The sequence below is a fragment of the Prionailurus viverrinus genome, unplaced genomic scaffold (assembly GCF_022837055.1).
Source record: "Prionailurus viverrinus isolate Anna unplaced genomic scaffold, UM_Priviv_1.0 scaffold_33, whole genome shotgun sequence".
Classification (NCBI taxonomy): domain Eukaryota; kingdom Metazoa; phylum Chordata; class Mammalia; order Carnivora; family Felidae; genus Prionailurus; species Prionailurus viverrinus.
Genome location: NW_025927604.1, coordinates 7898585 through 7918021, shown reverse-complemented (window position 1 = coordinate 7918021; position 19437 = coordinate 7898585). Strand labels below are relative to the sequence as shown.

The 19437-nt window shown below is 45.2% G+C and overlaps 1 protein-coding gene and 1 long non-coding RNA gene across 3 annotated transcripts in view; one reads left to right on the top strand and one right to left on the bottom strand.

Annotated features, from left to right (window-relative positions):
• NOL10 (nucleolar protein 10) overlaps positions 1 to 19437 on the top strand; it is a 90182-nt gene that overhangs the window by 60747 nt on the left and 9998 nt on the right. The window contains exons 14-19 of the mRNA XM_047845197.1: positions 2119 to 2245; positions 4671 to 4750; positions 4931 to 5029; positions 6879 to 6968; positions 15366 to 15539; positions 15794 to 16041. Coding sequence (XP_047701153.1) covers positions 2119 to 2245; positions 4671 to 4750; positions 4931 to 5029; positions 6879 to 6968; positions 15366 to 15539; positions 15794 to 16041 — 818 coding nt within the window. The remainder of the gene's footprint in view (positions 1 to 2118; positions 2246 to 4670; positions 4751 to 4930; positions 5030 to 6878; positions 6969 to 15365; positions 15540 to 15793; positions 16042 to 19437) is intronic.
• On the bottom strand, positions 567 to 17512 carry LOC125158297 (uncharacterized). 2 transcript variants are annotated; one of them, XR_007149320.1, is made up of 4 exons: positions 17124 to 17512; positions 2991 to 3120; positions 2099 to 2172; positions 567 to 943 (listed from the first exon to the last, which is right to left on the bottom strand). It is a non-coding gene; the product is annotated as an uncharacterized LOC125158297 (long non-coding RNA). The 2 variants fall into 2 exon arrangements; XR_007149321.1 differs by lacking the exon at positions 2991 to 3120 and having other exon boundaries at positions 17124 to 17502.

Sequence of the window (19437 nt, the reverse complement as noted above, 5' to 3'; positions counted from 1 at the left end):
ACATACCTGGAGTGTAAGTGCCCAAGCTCTCTCTTGAAGGGGCTCACGATTTTCCCAGCTTATTCAGGAGTTCGCTTCCACCTGAAGTCCCTCTGTTTGTGCTTTTCGGGGTCCCAGCCTGCCCAGGGCCCCCACCTGTCTTCCCCGCGGACTCCGTGAGATCTCAGTCTGTTGCTTTACACAACTGAGTGTTGTGTGCATGTGTTCCGCTAGATTTTCTGCTCCAGCCAGACTTGATAAACTCTTCGGTTTTAGCACAGTGCTTTATATGTAGTAGCGTTTATCATCGCCATTTGTTGACTTCGAGCTACTGTCCTAAAATTGTTTAAAATCATAGCAGTTTCTTTAAAAAGTGTCCTACATTGAATTTTTCTTAATGCCTTGCATTTCTTGAAGGTTTTATCTTTTATGGTTAGAGTCAAACCACTCAGAGCATCAAAAGCTTTATTTTTTTAAAAATTGCATAGATTATGCCAATATGAAACTTGTTGATAGGACTCCTTTTATGCTCCTTAAACATTATTTTTCATGTTGATGAGTGCCATAACCTTTGGGGCTTGGGGGGATCACCCTTTCTAATCGAGCACGACGATACTATGCCAGTGTGGCCATATCTAACATTTACTATTTTTTTGAGTGAAGGTGGTATTAGGCACTGTTGTTCCTTGTTATGAGTCTCTCCCACCTTCCCTTCTCCAGAAAGTTTAAGCTAGGTTTCATCATTTTCATTATGATTTTTGTTTTTCTCCTGGTGAGTTGATAGCTATCAAAATACACAGGGAAGTAGTCACGGGAAGTTCCATTTTGTCAGCCCAGGGTTGTTCTTCTGAAAGCCTGGAGTTCAGCAGACACTTTTCAACAGCATAGCCTTCCCGCTGCGTAGCATTGTTTCATTTGGGATAAGCCTTGACCTCAGTGGGTGAGGCGTAGTGCTGGGAAAGATCTGTATCAACAGCAGAAAACTAAAAAGCAGTCACATTTTATGGAAGCAGTTGGATTACAACTATGAATTGTGAACTATTCATATTGCATTAGTGGGTTATAAATTGTATTCAACTTTTATTCCTCAGCCTATCATTGGGATTAACTTGTGGGTCCTGGTGACCCATTTTAGGTTAAGTCTGAAGGATTCTATATAGAGAATTTTAATTTTTAATGAATTAAATGAAGTGGACCACACAAGAGCAAATATAATTATCAAGTAATTAGTTGAAAACCCCTGAAAAGAAGGTGATTTGCGGGGTGCCTGGGTGGCTCGGTCGGTTAAGCGTCTGACTTCAGCCCAGGTCATGATCCCACGGTTCCCGGGTTCCAGCCCCATGTCAGGCTCTGTGCTGACAGTGTGGAGTCTGCTTGGGATTCTCTTTCTGTTTCTGTCTGTCTGTCTGTCTGTCTCTCTCTCTCTCTGCCCCTCCTCCACTTGTGCTCTCTGTCTCTCTCTCAAAATAAATAGGCTTTAAAAAAAAGAAAGGTGATTCTCATTTTAGACTTGTCTTCATGAGAGGTGGACTTAAAAAAAATCTCTTATGCCAAATATGCTTTTGTAGATTCTAGCACTCTTTTGAATGAAAGAGAAGATAAATGGATGGATATTATTTTAAGTACCTGCATTATTTATTTGTATTTTGATAGTGCTAATGTAAGAACGTTCATTAATATCTTTGCATCCCAGGGGCGCCTGGGTGGCTCAGTCAGTTGGGCGTCTAACTTCAGCTCAAGTCACGATCTCGTGGTCTGTGGGTTCGAGCCCTGCATCAGGCTCTGTGCTGACAGCTCAGAGCCTGGAACCTGCTTGGGATTCTGTGTCTCCCTCTCTCTCTGCCCCTCCCCTGCTCAAGCTCTGTCTCTGTCTCTCTCAAAAATAAACAAACATTAAAAAAAAATTTTTTTTAATATCGTTGCATCCCAGACTGAAATTTTTCCCTCACAAGCCTAAATTTTTCCTACTTTATTCCCTTCCATTATATACTTGTTGATTATGCATATTGTAATTAGTTTCCAGCACTTCTGATACAAACAAGCATTTTTAAATTTAAGAAAATCTGGTTGTAAAGTAAGTCACCGTTAGTTGATGTGGCGAGAATGTACATTTGCTAACCTTTTAATCCACACCGGTAGGTTTTGGGCCCTGCTCCCAGGTGGTGCTCCTTCCTGGACAACTTGACCGAAGAACTAGAAGAGAATCCAGAAAGCACAGTTTACGATGATTACAAATTTGTCACCAAGAAAGACCTCGAAAATTTAGGTAAAAAAAAAAAAAATTATGATAAAATATTTATAAGGTTGTTGGGGAGGGGGAGTTTTGAACATCGGGGGCAGTAGAGTCACGTTTTATCTGATTCTCCGCATCTTCTTTTTCTGCCAAAGCAGATATAACAGTCTATGTACGTTGTCAAGTTGGTAATCTCTGCTTAGGACAGATTCAGATAATTCAACCTCCCCAACCTTTTTTGTATCTTAAGTGAGGAGTGACTTTCTTGAGCACACTAGCTATGTATAGAAAAGTGTCAAGAAAGCAGCGATGTATTTTTTTTAGTACTGCTTTGAGTAAAAGGTTTTGAAAATATCGCAGAGACTGCACGTAAATGATTTCTGGCTCCCTTTAAGCTTACAGAAGACCTCATCCAAAACTTAGAAACCCGATTGAATCCTCAGATACGTAGAACCTTAATAGTTCCTTTAGGCTTGAGGGTCACAGACAAGAAATGCCTTTTATCAGCGGTAGCCAGCACTCGTAGGGCTTACCATGTGCCGGGTAATATTCTGCACGTTCACATACAGCTCTTAATCCTCGCCGCTCCGTGGAGTGGCTACGGTTATGATGCCACTTTGTAGACGAGGAAGCTGAGGCCCAAGAAGGTGAAACGAATTGCCAAAGACCCCAGTGATCGTGAACGTGAGGGTTTGGCTTTACACCTGGAGCATGTGCTCTTCACCTCAACCATACCGCCCCTCAGGGGAATGCGTGTTGCTCAGATGACTGGTACTACCCTGTAGGATAAGGAGAGCAGATCGAGCTGATCGAGTCGTGTCGTTGGAGAGAGGCCGCGTAAGAAATTTGCATGGAGAGCGGGCAAACTCAAAGGACCCATTCTTTACGAATCCAGGCAGCTTAGGTGTCTGTGGAACAGATGGGTATACAGCCGCAGTTAAACGTTAAAAGAAAATAGAGTTGTGGCGTAAATAGAGAAGTTATTAAACTTTATTTTTAAGCTGTATTTGTTTTGTAATTAGCTCTAGCAGAAGGGCAGAGGGAGGGAGGGAGGGAGAGAGAATCTCAAGCAGGCTCTGAACTCAGTGTAGAGCTTGATACAGGACTGGATCCCACAACCCTGGGATCACGACCTGAGCCAAGATCAAGAGTCCGACGCTTAAGCAACTGAGCCACCGAAGAGTCCCTTAAGGTGTATTTCATCGCACAATTAATCCAGGCAGAACTCATTTTCTGCCAGTTCCCACCAAAGTAACTCTTTAAATGTTAATGTTTAAAGAGGAAAGACTTGTAGTCAGCTTTTTAAAAATGATCCCTGAATGAAATATGGTGAAATAAGATTTTCCTGCTTCTGGGCCTTCCTAAGCATTTTCAGGGTAATTTTTATACTTGTGTCTGTCACACTCAGCTCCATTCTGAACATGGGAGGGGAAAAGTCATTGTTGCTTTGCAGGGTTTTAAAAAGACTGTGTTTAGTTCATCTTGGGTGCTTGTTTAGTCTCTCTTACTGTGTTTACTTTGGGTGAGGAAGGCAGTTATAAAGCATGGTATTTCCCAAAACATGTTTCGTGGAATATTGTGCCAGAATGCTGGACAGAACGCATGGTGACTAACACCGTGGGCATCGGAGGAAGGCTGACGGGTACACATCCCCCTCTTCTGCTTCATATCTGAGGGACTTGGCCAGCTTGTTTACCCCTGTTAAGCCTTGGTTTTCTCATCTATAAAATGAGAATAATGGAAAGAACATGCCCTTGCTACGTTATCATTGTGATAGCGTGCTTTGTGTTCGGAAATTATGGAAGATAATGCCCCCCGACCCCACCACCACTGCTTCTACCTGGCACAATGAAAGTTGGCAAGTTACTGTTGATGCCAGGAGTATTTTTTAAATTAAACTGATCCATGCAATCCAAAAATCTGAGAACCATTAGTATTAAGGATCTTTCTTTAGCAGTCTTTCATAGTTCATAAAGACTTTTTGTCACCTTTGTGTTTAAGATGACATTTAAAATAAGTAAGAGTGACACTGCTTAGAATGGACTAGATTTTCTCCATAGTTTATGAAAATTAGTGGTTCTGGTCTCCAGAGTAAAATCTTCTGATAATCAATCAGAAGTGAAATTTTACTATAATCCAAGAAAACCTGTTTATTTTTCATCAAGATTTCATAAGGACCTGGGGCACCCGGGTGGCTCGAGTCCGTGAAGCATCAGACTTTGGCTCAGGTCATATTCTTACGGTTCATGAGTTCGAGCCCCACATCAGGCTCTGTGCTGACAGCTATGAGTCTGAAGCCTGCTTCAGATTCTGTCTCTCTTTCTGTCTCTCTCTCTGCCCCTCCTCTGCTCTCACTCTGTATCTCTCTCTCAAAAAAAAAAGAGTAAACATAAAAAAAAAATGGAAAAAAAAAAAAGATTTCATAATGACCTGCCCTCTTGTGATTAACTCTTTCCAGGGCTCACACATCTAATTGGGTCACCATTTCTCCGGGCATATATGCATGGATTTTTCATGGATATAAGACTCTATCACAAGGTAAATAGAAAACTGCCCTGATTTTATGTGATTAATGAGCCATTTCTTTTCTATTTACTTGCATTTTGCAAAACATACTTGATTTGTAAGACAGTCTGTCAGCATAATAGTCATGGTGTATATGAAACACGCTCTTAAATATGACTTTTATTTGTGAACTTTTTTTTCCACTTTGAAAAGGTGAAATTGATGGTAAATCCATTTGCTTATGAAGAATACAGGAAAGATAAGATCCGACAGAAGATAGAAGAAACACGTGCACAGAGAGTCCAGTTAAAGGTAGATACTGTGCTCACTGTTGAGTTTGCCAGGGGAAAGTACTTAATTTTCATTTTGTGTGTTATTCCAAAACAGCCTGCCATCCGTTTCTTTGTCTTCCCATTTTTAGTTTACATCTGTTTCTAATAGTTTTGGTGTATCTTACTGGTCATGAGGGTGGACACTCTTTACAGGTTGATCGTAATGGATTCTGTGGTCGTGACGTTGTGGGAAGGGATGCCGGAGGGACTGATAGTGGCGGCCCTTCTAAGAAAACGCGATGGAGTTTTCGGATGAGTTTTCAGTGTTTAGGGTGTTGAGGCTTCGATAATTCCCATTTCTGACATTTGGCAGTACCCTAGGCTGTCTGCTTGGATCAGGGCCATCAGACTATGTCACATCAGGCCACCTAGTTACATTAATAGAATTCGACGTAAAGAATCGTCAGCCAGGTGTTAGAGAACTGAGGCATCTTGATACTGATATGGAATAAGGATATTGATAAGAGAGGCAGTGGCTGCAGGAAGCAGGTAGCACGGCTGGGTGGGGGGCGGGGAGCACCAGGAAGGAGGCGGGCCCTGAGGAGCTGGGCTGCTGAGGCTACCGCTGGGACCCGGGCTTCCCAGGAGGGCTGCAGCCGGGGCTGGCGTCCTGGGGGGGTGGTCAGAAAACCACAAACTGGAACCCCAGGTTGTGCTGACCATCTGTTTGCTGCCAGGGGGAAGAACTTTTAACTTTCGATGTTGGCCCAGCAGCCAGCAGGCAGGGACGCTGAGGCCCTCTGCTTCCCATTCTCTCTATTGCCCTGCTCGTTTGTAGCTGAACATTGGTGATAAATGAACACACAGATGCATGCGTGTGTACAAATACGTACATTTGCATAAACACACACGTATGTGCACACACTCAGTACTAAAGACGCATGCATACATACATACACATACGGGTGCATAAACACACATATTTGCACACAGTACTAAAGATGTACATACGTACATATACATGCATGTGCAAAACACGTATGTACACGCACTGAGTACTAAAGACACATGCACGTGTACGTTTACATACGTGTGCTCAAACGTGCACACAGTACCAAAGACGTATGCATACGTACATACACATACGTGTGCACAAACACACACGTGTACACAGTACCAAAGACACGTGCATACGTACATACACATACGTGTGCATAAACACACATATGTCCACACACTCAGTACTAAAGGCTAGTCGCTGGTATTTCCTTTTTCCAGATTACTTGTTTTTTAGGAGTGTCAGATGTGTGTTGGGGGGCAAGGGGGAGGCTGGGACATGGAGCACTCTTGTCCCCTTCTTTGCATTACTTGTCCAAGTTGTATTTTACAGGGGACATAAGCACTAAGTGGGGAACAATAAAGAGCTCGCAGCTTTGTCCTGAGAGCTGTCAGACTCACACCTGGAACTCCCCTTAGAAATCTGCCACTGCAGGAGCAGGAGATAGTGCATTTGGCATTATTAGTAGCGTTTTAGGGGTTTCCTGAACCCCAGCCAGGGGCCGCAGCGGCAGGCCTGCTGGCCTCCCGTTCACAGAGAGGGCCTCCCCCGGTGCGCTGACCCCCCGAGACTGCTTCTCCCAGCTGGCTTCTCCATGCACAGGAGGGGGCCGCGTGAGCTCAAGCGCTCCCGGCGCTGAGGGCTCTGTCCCTTTGTGCGTGCCTGATGGCGTCCCCTGTGTCCGCATTCTTCCCTACTCTGGGGACGACGAAAGTTTGAAAATGAGAATTAGACATCACCTGTTGGTGAGATTGTACTTCTTACAGAACTGTTAACTTTTAAAGCTAAACTGTAGACATTTCATACACCTTTTTTTTTTTCCTGCTGTTAGAAATTGCCGAAAGTTAACAAAGAGCTGGCACTTAAATTAATTGAGGAGGAGGAGGAAAAGCAAAAATCTACCTGGAAAAAGAAAGTTAAGGTAAGATTTTATAAGGCAGTGGAGAATTGATAAATTGTTTCTGTATTTTCTTAGTGGTAGCTTAAAATTATCTTTTCCCTTTATTCTTGAAAAATACACGTAGCTTCATCTCCCCTCCTGCTTATAGGATAGTATACACTCAATATGAGAAGTCTGGAAAATGGAAAAGAACGTAAAGCGTGTCGCTTATGTAATTCTACCCAAAGAAGGCATCATTAAGATGTTACTGAATTTCCTTCCTGTTTTACTTCTCTTAAAATTCTAAGCTATGATGGCGAGATAATATCGTATACATATTTATCCTGGTTGTGTAAAATAACACAAGTGGTTTCCCATTTTATTAAAAATTCTTTGTAAATTCTTTGGAGAGCTGCATATACTCTCCTAAGGATGTATCGTTTACTTAATCCTTTTGCTGTTAAATACCTAAATTGTTTATTGTTTTTCTTTGTTCTGACTAGGTCTTTTTATAATTCCGGAGGTAGCGAATTTTTGTTTAGACTTGGCATTGTCAGGAGGTATGCACACTTCTGTGTAACTGCAGCTCAACTTCCGTTACTAGTGTGAAAATGGATGAAGATCAGCCCTGAAATAAACGCTTCATGTAGCTGACATTATCAGGACAGGGGGAGATTTTTCTAATCTTCCCAGATACCTGAAGACTTCCTCATCACCTGCTTCGAGCAGGCAGGCAGATAACTCAGCCTTGGCTCCTTACTAGAATGAGTTGTAAAGGTCACATCTCTCAGGAGCCTGTGGGACCTGACTCTGAGCAAAGGGCCTAACCTTGGGACTTTGGACCGGTTATGCTCTCGAGCGGTTCTTGTTTGCTTGTTTATTCTTTCTCTCTTCTCTGGGTAGTTTTTAAAGAGGTGAGTGAACATGAGATGAGCCAGCTCCTTGTGTGTTTATTTTTGTTCCAGTCTGTTCCAGGAATTGCCAGTGGACTACAGACGAAGGGTCACGTCGCTCGCTAGTTTCTTGCTCGCTGGTTGGGTCATTCTGGGTGACCCTGGGCTTCACTGGGGCACAGTTTTTTCTTCTATAACGTGCAACGATGGGACAAGAGGGGGGCCTTCTTGGAGTGCTGTGATTTCTAAGTGGAGTCACACTCACTGCTTACCCTCTGCCTCCTCATCCTTGCCCACCTTCCATCCTGGCCTATTAACATTGAAAAAAAATTTTTTTAAGTTTATTCATTTATTTTGAGAGAGCGAGCGAGCACGAGTGGGGGAGGGGCAGAGAGAGAGAGAGAGAGAGGGAATTCCAGGCAGGCTCCACACTGTCAGCACAGAGCCCAACATGGGGCTCGAACTCACAAACCGTAAGATCATGACCTGAGCCGAAGCCGGACACTCAGCCGACTGAGCCACCCAGGCGCCCCGCTACATTTTTTTATTATATTATTTAAATCTTGATTTTCGGAAGCCCACCTTAAGTAAATACGTAGATGATGTTTATGCTTCCATTTTCAGTATGTGAAAAATATGCCAACATTGGAACAATTATTTAAACTTACTACATACATTTATATGTACGTGCTGCATCTACGCACCCTCCTAACTAGCGTCAGGGCGTTAAGTGTGTACGTGTATCATAAAGTACTAACGATGTGAGTGCTCCCTGCACCGCTGACTCTCCTCAGGGCACTCTCCTGGGTTTTCCTGTTAGCCCAGCCTGAGCTAGGGAGCTAACTTCTCAGCTTCATAACGTCTAATGTCATTTTGTAAGCTAAATGGAAGTGATCTTTGGGTTACAGGCCCAAAAGCTTCAGGAGGAAGAGAGTGGGGCTAATGGAGGATGCAGATATATGCTTCCTGTCAATGTTTTATGCTTATGGGTCTTTATCCATGTGATACATATGTAAATATTACAGAGAGTAAGACTAACTTGCAGTTTTGGTACCTGTGCAGTGTGGTATGCTCAGTTCAGAAGCCTTTTAAAAAGGCCCTCGTGATTATGAAAATGTGGGAAAAGGACCCTGTCCTTGCCCCGCCACCCCCTTGCTTTCATTGAGTTTGGGGGCAGCCAGAGAAGGTTTATGACACATAGTGATAGTCCTCACTCTGCAGGGGGGGCAGGATGGTAAAAATGACTCTGTGAACGAAAGCATGCAAAATGATCATAAGAGCCAACGGGAAAAGCCATGATCATTTGTGCATTTAAAATTTGTTGTGAAAACAGTAAGGGGTCATCCTGTGAAGAATCCTCCATCAGGCTATGTACTATGGACAGGCTGTGTGCTGCTTCTGTGGCGGTGCCAAGAGGAACAGCCTTCAAAATTCTTATCCTCTCTCCTCAGACAGCATTGTGTCTCTAGCTGCTGGAAGTGCTGTCCTTGTAAAAGCTGTGCCACCTGATAAAATTCTGCTAGAAAGTGGTATTTGTAAAACGTGCCCCTAATTTGCTTTTCAGTGGCTTCCTGACCCAATTTGGGGCCTATTATCAGGGCTCAGTTTCCTGCCAGAAACTCTTGAGTACAGTTTTCGAGAAATCTGAGGCTGTTCTTAGACAAAGCTTATACGATCTGTTGTTTACATTGTCATCGAATTAAAATGAAGACCTTAAAAAGCGTTCATGAGCCGAGGAAAGAACCCTTCATAATGGGCAGAATACTTAAAAGGTCTGTTATGTCTGTCAGCAGTTCTCCAAACCCTCAGGAGCTCGCCCAGCTCTGCTGGCTCCTGATTGGAAAGTCAGTATGGTTTCGTTCTGCCTTGGCCCCAACTGGAATTTCTTGGAGGCGGACAGTGAAATATGTCTCCAGATATTGCCGCCCCTCATGACATAACTAAAGCCTAATAAGGTGTGTACCGTTCAGTTGATGATGGACCTGCGGTGGGAAGGGGCCCTCCCACCGAGCGGTTAGTGTCAAGAAGCATCATCGCCATCTTAAGCCAAACGAAGGCACTTGGGGGCGTTAATTGTAGTTAAGTGAGAGTCAGTCCATCTGTTCTCTCAACAAGTGTGAATTGACTTCCCGTGTGCACAGGCAGCTTGGAGAGGTGTGGCACCGGTGAGTAACCATTTGATCGGAAAGGGTTTGAGCCATTTTCCTTACAAGTGCCATTCCCTGGCTGTTGGCCTCTTCTCCCAGTTTCTCGCTGTTGCCGTAGAGTCTTGTGTGGACGTCCTTCTGCTGGATTCCGCGGCGGTTTAGTCCCGGGTTGTCCTGCAGCACTTCTCCAGGCCAGGCGTGCTCTGGCCCGGAGCCGCGGGGCGGTGTCTTAGCCCGGGGGTTATTCCATACCATTAAGAGCAGGTCTTAAAGTCATAATTCATCTCTCTAGGGAACAGAGGCAGCCGTGCATGTGTAGACACCGGGCTGGATCAGATCGGCTTTAACATCCCAAATACTATTTGTAAAGTTTTTATAGTACCAGTGAAAAATTGCTCTTGGTTTTTATTACGGTTTTACACATGTAGTTTTAGAAACTAAATATTTCTCCAGGGTTTGTTAGGAACGGTGGCTCTCCCTCTGTCCTTTTCCTCCTCCACCTCCTCCCTCATTTTCTCCTGTCCTGAGATACTTTTGCCTTTTCAGCTAATTATTTTGGTGTTAGGCTCCCTTGGGTCCTAATACTGCCCATGCTGCTCCCCCCTGACTTTTAAATGCCAGGCCAGTCATCTTACCTGTTTCCATGACCTTCCCTCCCGATAAGTTCTATTGCAACTTGGGACGCTCAGCACCCAGCACTTGCGTCAGGACCATGCAGGTGCTCTTTCTGCCCAAGGCCGGGTCTGGAGGCAATTCATGGTTACATTTCCCGTCCAGCCTCCGTCTTCCCTGGACTGAGTGTTGACTTTTTGTTTGTTTTCTGTGTGGTGATCACTAGTTGGCCCTACTTCACTAGCGGTAAACTAGTTAACCAGTTTGCTGGCTCTCTACATCTCCTCGCAGGATATTTATATGAATATCGGTTTTTACATTAATTTTTCTTTTCCTGACGGAGCGTCTTCTACATGTGTCGGCCCTGCTCCGTTCTGGACTGGTCACCTCCGAATGCTGGTGCGCTGCCGGCATCCTGGGGATTCGCTCCACTTTCTCCCCGTGTTGCATACAGGACCTTTAGCCTTTAGCTTTCTGAAGGAATATTCTCTCCAACCCAGACAAGCAGGCAGTCAGTGTAAGGGGATAGAGTGAAGAGATTGTTCAGACATGCATGCTGTCAGCAACAACCACACATTACATTTATGTGCTTATTTTCCTCGGGAAATTCCTTAGGATTCTCTCCTCCAAAATAAGGGAGTCGGGCAAGGAAGAGGAAGAGTGGAGAAAGTGCCCACGGAGGGCTGAGCCTGCACCGGGGACTGGCTTCCCTCTGTTAACCCAGCCCTCAGTGCCGGCCACTGTGTGGGCCCTTTGAATCCAGAAACAGGCTCTTCGGTGCTGGGGGAATTTTGGGGGGAAAAATTTTTTTTAAGTAGTTTTTCCTCCTGTGACCTCAGGTCATTTGTTTATATTTAAGAGTGAAAGGTCTAAAAAGCTGAATGGCAACTCTGAGGTGGGGAGGCAGGACTCCCCACGCACTGTGTGGTGACCTGGCCACGCTGTTTCCTCGGGGAAGCTCCCAACAGCAATGTCTTTTGGCCTTTCTCTTGGCTGGTCAGGTTCTGCTGCCTGGAGGGTGACGCCCGGCTCCTAGCATTCTGAGAACCCTAGTCACGACGGCTTGGGGGGAAGGGTGACATTAGTGTGCAGCCCCTTCGTGGCCCTCAGGGTCCTGCTGTCCCGGAGGACACGCCTCTTCCCCTCCAGGGAAGAAGCCTCTCCGTGGACAGGGCACGTTTGAGGCCTGCCTTTCTTCTTTCCAGAATCTCACCGCTCCTGTTTCCTTTTTTGTCCTCCTCATCCTTAAGGGTCGTGTCTTCATTTAAAGTCCATTTTCTGTTGTTTTAATGGAATTGGCAGAGATTAGAAGGAGATGCGTGTGTTCAGACCATCTTTACCCAGAAGTCTGCGTCATAGCCATCGCGGCATTAATTTCATAGATATCCTAGCATTAAAGGAATTGACTTGTTTTCAATATGAAGCATTCCTTGTATGTTACTGTGTTGGGACAGAATATTCAGAATAAACATCCTACTCAAATCTTGGAAGCAGGGCTAGGAATAATGATGCTTCCAGGTGTTTTCACCTTTGAATGGCAGGTGTTGAGCATATGTACATGTATCTTCCTAGGGTAGATAGCTACCCAGACACTTACAAACTACTGTAGAATATCACTCATCTTATCCTACTCCTTTTTTTTTTTTTTTTAAGTCAGCTGTGAAAACAAACAGACTAGGAAAAATCTCCAAGGAAGATATTTTTATACTAGGTCCGAAGAGTTAGTAGTTCATAATTGTTCATGCAAAACATAACTTGTCTTTAGGCAGTACAATTTATTTTTGAAGATTAAGAAAAAAAAGTTAGTGCTAGCAGCGTATTCTTTTTTTTAAGCTTTTTAAAACTTTATTTTTGAGAGAGAGAGAGACAGAGTGTGAGTGGGGGAGGGGCAGAGAGAGAGGGAGACACAGAATCCGAAGTGGGCTTCAGGCTCTGAGCTGTCAGCACAGAGCCCGACGTGGGGCTCGAACTCACGGACCGTGAGATCGTGACCTGAGCCGAAGTTGGACGCTCAACCGACTGAGCCACCCAGGCGCCCCACAGTATATTCTTTTTTAACATGTTTCTCTGGTACTAAATATGATTATTTAATACATACAGTAGGATGAAAAGGAAAATATTTCTTTTAGGGGTTCATTCATTCATTGTGTAAATGCATAATAGGCTAACCGCTATTCATTTGAAAATACTTGGATCTTTGGCAGTGTCACCTATCCTATATTTACAGGTAACTCTAAAAATGTGTACAATTTTGCCTCCTTCTCTCACTTGAGACTGCATTGTTCCCAGACATCTAATGGTGTTCATCAGAAACCAGATGACGTTCTCCTTAAAGACTAAGTTTTTTTTTTTCAGAGCAGTTTTAGGTTTACAGCAAAATTTAGGGGAAGTCACAGATATTTCCCATATGCTCCCCTGCTCCCACACATGGCACCGCCCATCCCCCACTCCACATCCCCCACCAGAGAGGACATTTGTTACAATGGATACCCCTGTGCTGACACATCAGAATCACCCAAAGTCCACAGTTGACATTAGGCTTCATTCTTGGTGTTGTCTATTCTCTAGGTTTGGACGAATGTATAATGACCTGTTTCTACCATTAGAGTATCACACACAGTATTTTCACTGCCCTAAAAGTCCCATTCGTCCCTCTGTTCCCCCCGCCCCAACCCCTGGCAACCACAGACCTTTTCACTGTCTGCATTGTTTTACCTTTTCGGGAATGCCATATAGTTGGGATCATACATACGAAGTCTTTTCAGAGTGGCTTCTTTCACTTAGTAAAATGCACGTAAGATTTCTCCGTGTCTTCTCATGACTTGGTCGTTCATGTCTTTTTAGCACAGAATGCCGTTCGGTTGTCTGAATGCTCCATGGTTCATCCATGCACCTACTGGAGGACATCTTGGTTTCTGGAACATAATTTCTCGTCCTTCGCTCCACCCTACACCTTTTTCTGATGATCTTCAGTGATGGGTCCCCACCCCTGGTAGCCCTGACTTTCCAGTCACTTAAGCTAGACTTCACACCCTGCTTTTCACTCTCCCCCCTCCCGGCTCCTCTGTAGCTGCATCTGTCCATTCTGATGTGGAACTGTGTCTCATAGTCACCCTTTCCTCCAGCCGTACTTGTTCCCGCCCTTAGATCCCACTGCTCTAAGATAGGCCCCGTCTCTTCTCTCGGTTTCCTAAAGCCGTCCGGTAGTCACAAGGTGACTGGTTTCTCCCTCAGCAGTCCATCAGGCACCGCGCTGCCGAGGGCTCTCAGTGCAGAATTCTCCTTGTCACCCAGGGGTCCTGGAGCACACCTCTGTCACCTCTTTCCTCCTCCCCCTCTTCCCCTCCCAAGCAGTCCCCTCACCTATAGAATAAAGGGCACGGTCTTACAGTGTTGATTTCCGTTACAGTCTGGCCTGATCAAAACATGCTTTTCCAAATTCTGTCATTATTCTTGTGTCATCAGACTGTTCACCACTCCTCAGTGGGCTGGAAATGCTTTCGGCTTTCCGTCTGCCGCATCCCCGCTGAACCCTTCTCACGTGCCTCCTGTTGGGAGTTACCCTTTACCTCTCGCTTTCCGAGCACTTGCAGCTCTGCCTAGCATCCTTCGTAAGGAGCCTTGCGGCGTCCAGGCTTTTGTTTCTGTTACTGTGTTTCTGTTTCTCCTTAGATTACCTTGGGATGAGGAACTGGATCTTACCTATCTTTGTTTCTTCCTTGAACCTAAATCTGTCTTGGAAATGATATTTAATCAGGGAAGACTTGTTCGGTATATCTTAAATATGTATTCAGTGTGTCACAGAAATTTAGGTTAAGCGTTTATCAGATTTTAGGTGCCTACCAGGAACAAACAGCCAAAGTCCGTCAACATCTCACCATTTGGCAGATTTTTGTGTAGCCGTATTCTACGTACCACGCTCAGAACCCAGCTGTTTCCACCCGCCATGAATAGGTTAGCCTATTCGGCCCACGTTTGGGCTACTTACTTTACAGACTGTATTCAGTAGGTTGATTTATCTGGTTTCCAAACCTATAGCAGATAAAAAACTATAGGAGAGCCCTGAGTGTAGAGGATTGTCTTCTGTTTACATGAACAGATACGTTTATAATACGTTCTAGAAAAGTTTCTGTTCAGAACCCTGAGCTATTCATATGAGTCTCAATAGCAGTTTTATTGTGTCAGGTTTACTCTGCGTCCGTTGTGAACAATTCAATGGCCTACGGAAAATATGAGGAGGCCATCCTCTAAGAGGTGGAAGCTTCCCTTGTGTTTCCAAATCACTCAGAGTCAGGAAGCTTTGACCGGCAGCTCCCGCCATGTTAATTCTTCTTAGTATTATTAGTATTATTCCCTTCGCAGTTTTCAATGAAGTTGGAAGAGTCACTAATTTTATTTCAGTATAGTAGCTCTGCCTAAAAAGCTGGGTTTCGAAACATGTATTTCCTTGAAGAGTGTTGTTCATGAAAAAAATGGTAATTGAGGAAAATTCTGTTCAATATATTAAGCATAAAGTTAAGCCAAGAGGTTTATTCTTAGCTCATTATGTTGAATGGCCAAGTAATACATACCGTCTGAAATGGATTAATAGAATTTGTTTGTGAGTAGGAGAGAAAACCCAAGGGCAGTTAGAAAGTTCTGGAAACGAGTTCTAAAGAAGTTCCCGAATAATTAAAGTAATGCCTTGTGCAGCTTATTAACTTATAATTGACAAATATCTTTAGGCCATCTTTCTGGTCAGATTTTATTCATACTAACTTTACATTCCTGCATTCTTTTTCTCATAGAGCCTTCCTAATATTCTCACTGATGATCGGTTTAAAGTTATGTTTGAGAACCCTGACTTCCAGGTGGACGAAGAGAGTGAAGAATTTAGGCTTTTGAATCCACTTGTCTCAAAAATTAGTGAAAAAAGGAAGAAGAAACTAAGACTCTTAGAGCAACAAGAACTTCACGAAAAAGTAACGTACTCCTTGTCCTTGTGTTTACTCGTGTTTCGTTAATAGAGTTTTCTGTGCGAGGTAGAAGAGCATTTCAGACCCTTGCGATGTAATTTGCTTGACCTTCAGCTTAGAAGTCGATCTTTGACGAAAGGCCTTTTTCTCCAATGCGCGCGATGTCACGTATCCCAGTGGGCGACTGCTGGTCACCAGAAAATAACAGGTCGGGGTTTGGCGAGGGGAAAGGAGCTGCTGCTTACTATTTTTATTTTCAGGAAGAGGAGGAAGAACCGGAAGGAAAACCAAGTGATGCAGAAAGTTCTGAGAGTTCGGATGATGAAAAAGACTGGGTCGAAGAGGTCAGGAAGCAGCGCAGACTTCTGCACCAGGAGGAAAAGGTGAAGCGGCAGGAGCAGCTCAGGGAGGACCGGCAGACGGTCCTCAAGCCCCAGTTTTACGAGATCAAAGCAGGCGAGGAATTCAGGAGCTTCAAAGATTCTGCCACAAAGCAGAAGCTGATGAAGTAAGTAACGCTGCTCGCTCTCGGTGGTGCCTCCCCGAGTTGGCCGTGTGGCCGGGGGCCTTGCTTTTCCTTTTCCTCTCCGCCTGGTCGCCCCAAGGGTGGATTTGCATCTTTGGATGTTATGTCAGTTAATGTCAGGGAAGCGCCATAAGGCTTGAGGGGAAGTAACACTGTCTTTATTGAGATGACTTTTAACAGCTTTTTGGGGTGGTGTTTACATACAGTGAGACCCGGGGTCTAGCCCTCTGGGTAGTGGCCAGGATAGTGAGAACACTTGTCCACCATAAAAGTCACATTGCTTTTGTTGTCCTTGTTTTTCCCCCGTTTCCCCAGCCTGCAAATATCCATTTTGTTCTCTGCCCCGCAGTTCAGTAGTCTTCTGTACAGTGGTAATTAACAGGGAACACATTCTTTCCCTCTTAAAAAAAAGTTATTTTTTTAATTAGAAGTGCAGTTATATTTATCCCTCTCTCAGCTTACCTGATCACTGAAAAAGTCACTTGGACAATTTGGCAGAAATTTTAAGCCTTCTGCGAGACAGCTGAGAGACGAGCAAAAGTGATATTCTAGAATAGTCAAATACATAGAGACAGTAGCATGGTGGTTACCAGGGGCCGGGGCGAGGGGGAATGGGGAGAAATCACTTTATGAGTCGGGAGTGGTGAGGAAGTTCTGGAAATGGATAGTGGTGATGGCTGCACAGCAACGTGAATATAGTTTTCCACAATAAAAAAGTCAACATGGGAAAAAAAAAGGGTGTTATTTGGACAGTTTCTGTTGTAGGACATGACAACAGAATTCTGTTGTACGTATTATAGGACAGTTTCTGTTGTGTCTAAGTAAGGAACAAGCTGGGTCCTCAGTTCTAGATTGTGTACGAGCTGTAAGTTGTGTAAGTCTCTGCTCTGAGGATTCTTGGGCTGAGTATTAATGTGTAAGATGAAGTGTGATAGATGGTCGTGATAGGTGATCTCGAAAGAAGACCCCAAAGGTGTGGGGAGTCCGCCGGGGGCCGGCGGGGGGGGGGGAGGGAAGGAGCCACATGGCGAGGTGTGAGGCCCGGCTTAGTACCACTTCCGTACCTGTACTTCTCCAGCTCCTGGCTTCCCGTTTGGAAAATGTGGTTTTTCAGAGGCAGGAAGTAGGGAAAGGGTGGAGAGGACATCGTTGGACAGGCTGAATTGTTTCTGGAACGGAGATCTGGCTAGTCCTGTTTATCTCACCAACTTCTAGTGAGCATCTGAGACACCGGATGTTAAGGGACTCCTGTAACGTAGAATCCAGGAGCATCTCAAAATTCCGCTTCCGACAAACAAAAGATCTGTTGGTGAACAAAGAATCTAGTAATAGGGTTGATATCATTTGAAGATATCTTTACTGGCCTTTTTTTTTTTTTTTGGGTAACAACTTCCTTGAGATACAATTTACATAACATCCAGTTGACCTACTTAAAGCGTGCAGCTCACCCGTGTCTAGTATAATCACTGAGCTGTGCAGCTATCCTCACAATTCATTTGAGAACGTTTTCATCTCCCAGAGGAGACCCCCACCCCCCAGTGGCAGTCGCCGCCACCTGCCCGCAGCCCACCCCGTCCCCGGGCGACCGCTGTCCGCTTTCTGCTCTGCCATTTCCGATAACGGGGACCACGCGAGACGTGGCATTTTGTCTGGCTTCTTTTACTTAGCGCAACGTCTCCAGTGTTCATCCGTGCTGTAGCATCTGCAAGTACCTCCTTCGTTTTCTCGCCAAATAATATTCCAGCGTGTGCCTAGACCGGCCCGCGTAGCCGTTCACCCGTTCACCCGGTGGCGGACGTTTGGGTCGCTCCGCCTTTCGGTTGTTGGGAATGATGCCGTCGCGAACATCTGCGTACCAGGTTTGACACGGACGCGTTTTCATTTCTCCCGGCTGTATTCCTCGGGGTCACGTGGTAACGTGATGCTTAACCTTCCGAGAAGCTGCCACGCGGTTTCTCAAGGAAGCCGCTGCATTTCACATCCCTGCCGGCGGCGCGTGCAGCCTGGCCCCGCGTCCCCGTTACTCTCGGGCATCTAACCTGGGGTCCGCCTCAGCAGCGGGAGGAAGGCTAGCCGTTCGTAGTGTTCCGATTCCGGGGAGGGAGTTTCTTTGTTAGACCATCTGCTGCTTTGGTCTCGCTTTGTTTACTCTATTGCTGGCTTCTGAGTCAGTACTAGACCCAAGTAAGCACTTGATGAACCTTGGTGGAAGGGGACCTTCTGTGCCTTGGCCACGTGTGGGGCATCTCGGGGAGTTACCCTCGCCAGGGCTGCTGAGAAAGAATCATTTACTCCAGCCCACCGGCCAGGGAGACCTGGGAGCGGCGGTCTCTAGCGTAAGCCTGGCAACGTCGTGATTTGGGGCCGGAGGCATGAGTAAACCTTCTTGACATTTTTGCTCTGCCTGTGGGTTGTAGCAGGACATTAACGTGAGAAACAAACGAGATGGAGTATTTAGTGGATAAGTAATAGCCAGGTTAATACACTGCAAGTAAACATTTCTTTTTTTCTTTCTTTTTTTTTTTTTTTTTTGAGTAGAGAACTATGTAAGTGATAGGACTCCATGAGCTTAAAAGGGGAGTCCCGTAGCCGAAAGTAATAACCCTTTGGTTTGAACAGCCTGTAGTTGGCTGGGCGTTTTGGCACAAACTGCTTATTGAGTTCTAGTCTTGACTGGATCATTTTGGCAGATCCCGAACTTGCAATATTTTAATATTATTTAATGAAGCATTGAACCATTGTCCTTGAGAACACCAAAGCGAACGCCTTCCGTTTATTCTCTCAGTTACCACAAGGCAATCAATAAAACACAGCATCAAAACTGAGTATGTTGTGTTTTCAGTGTTCACTCGGACCCGCCCGGCTTTAAAACTGCTTCTGTGAAGGGAAAAGTGAACGATGAGTCCTAACTCGGTACTTGAGTGAGTCCCTCTCTTCGCTTGGCGTAGTGACACGGCGTCAGATAGATACATATGTCTGTCGGCACACATTTATGTGCCTTGCGGTGTGCTGTGCGTTGTGTTTATTCATCCGTCCATCAGCCTCTGTCCTCGCCCATTCTTCAGGCGGATGTTCGTTGAGTGCCTGCCTAGTGTGAGCAAAGTGCAGTCCAGAGCCGGGGGATGGAAACACAAGGCACAGCTCGCGTCCTGGAGCCTTCACATTCTAGCTGGTCCTCCGTGAGCCGTGAAGAGGCGTGCGGAAAGCGCGGAAGACCGAAAGGGATTGAACTTTTGGAGACTTAGGAAGTCTTAACAAGAGGTCATAGCGAAACTGCTCTTCTGAAAGGCAAAAAGATGAGCCCCCAAAGCAGGGTGGGAAGGATGCTGGTCCAGGAGGAGTGGCGTGCCGGCACAAGAATGCTGTGTGGAAACAGAG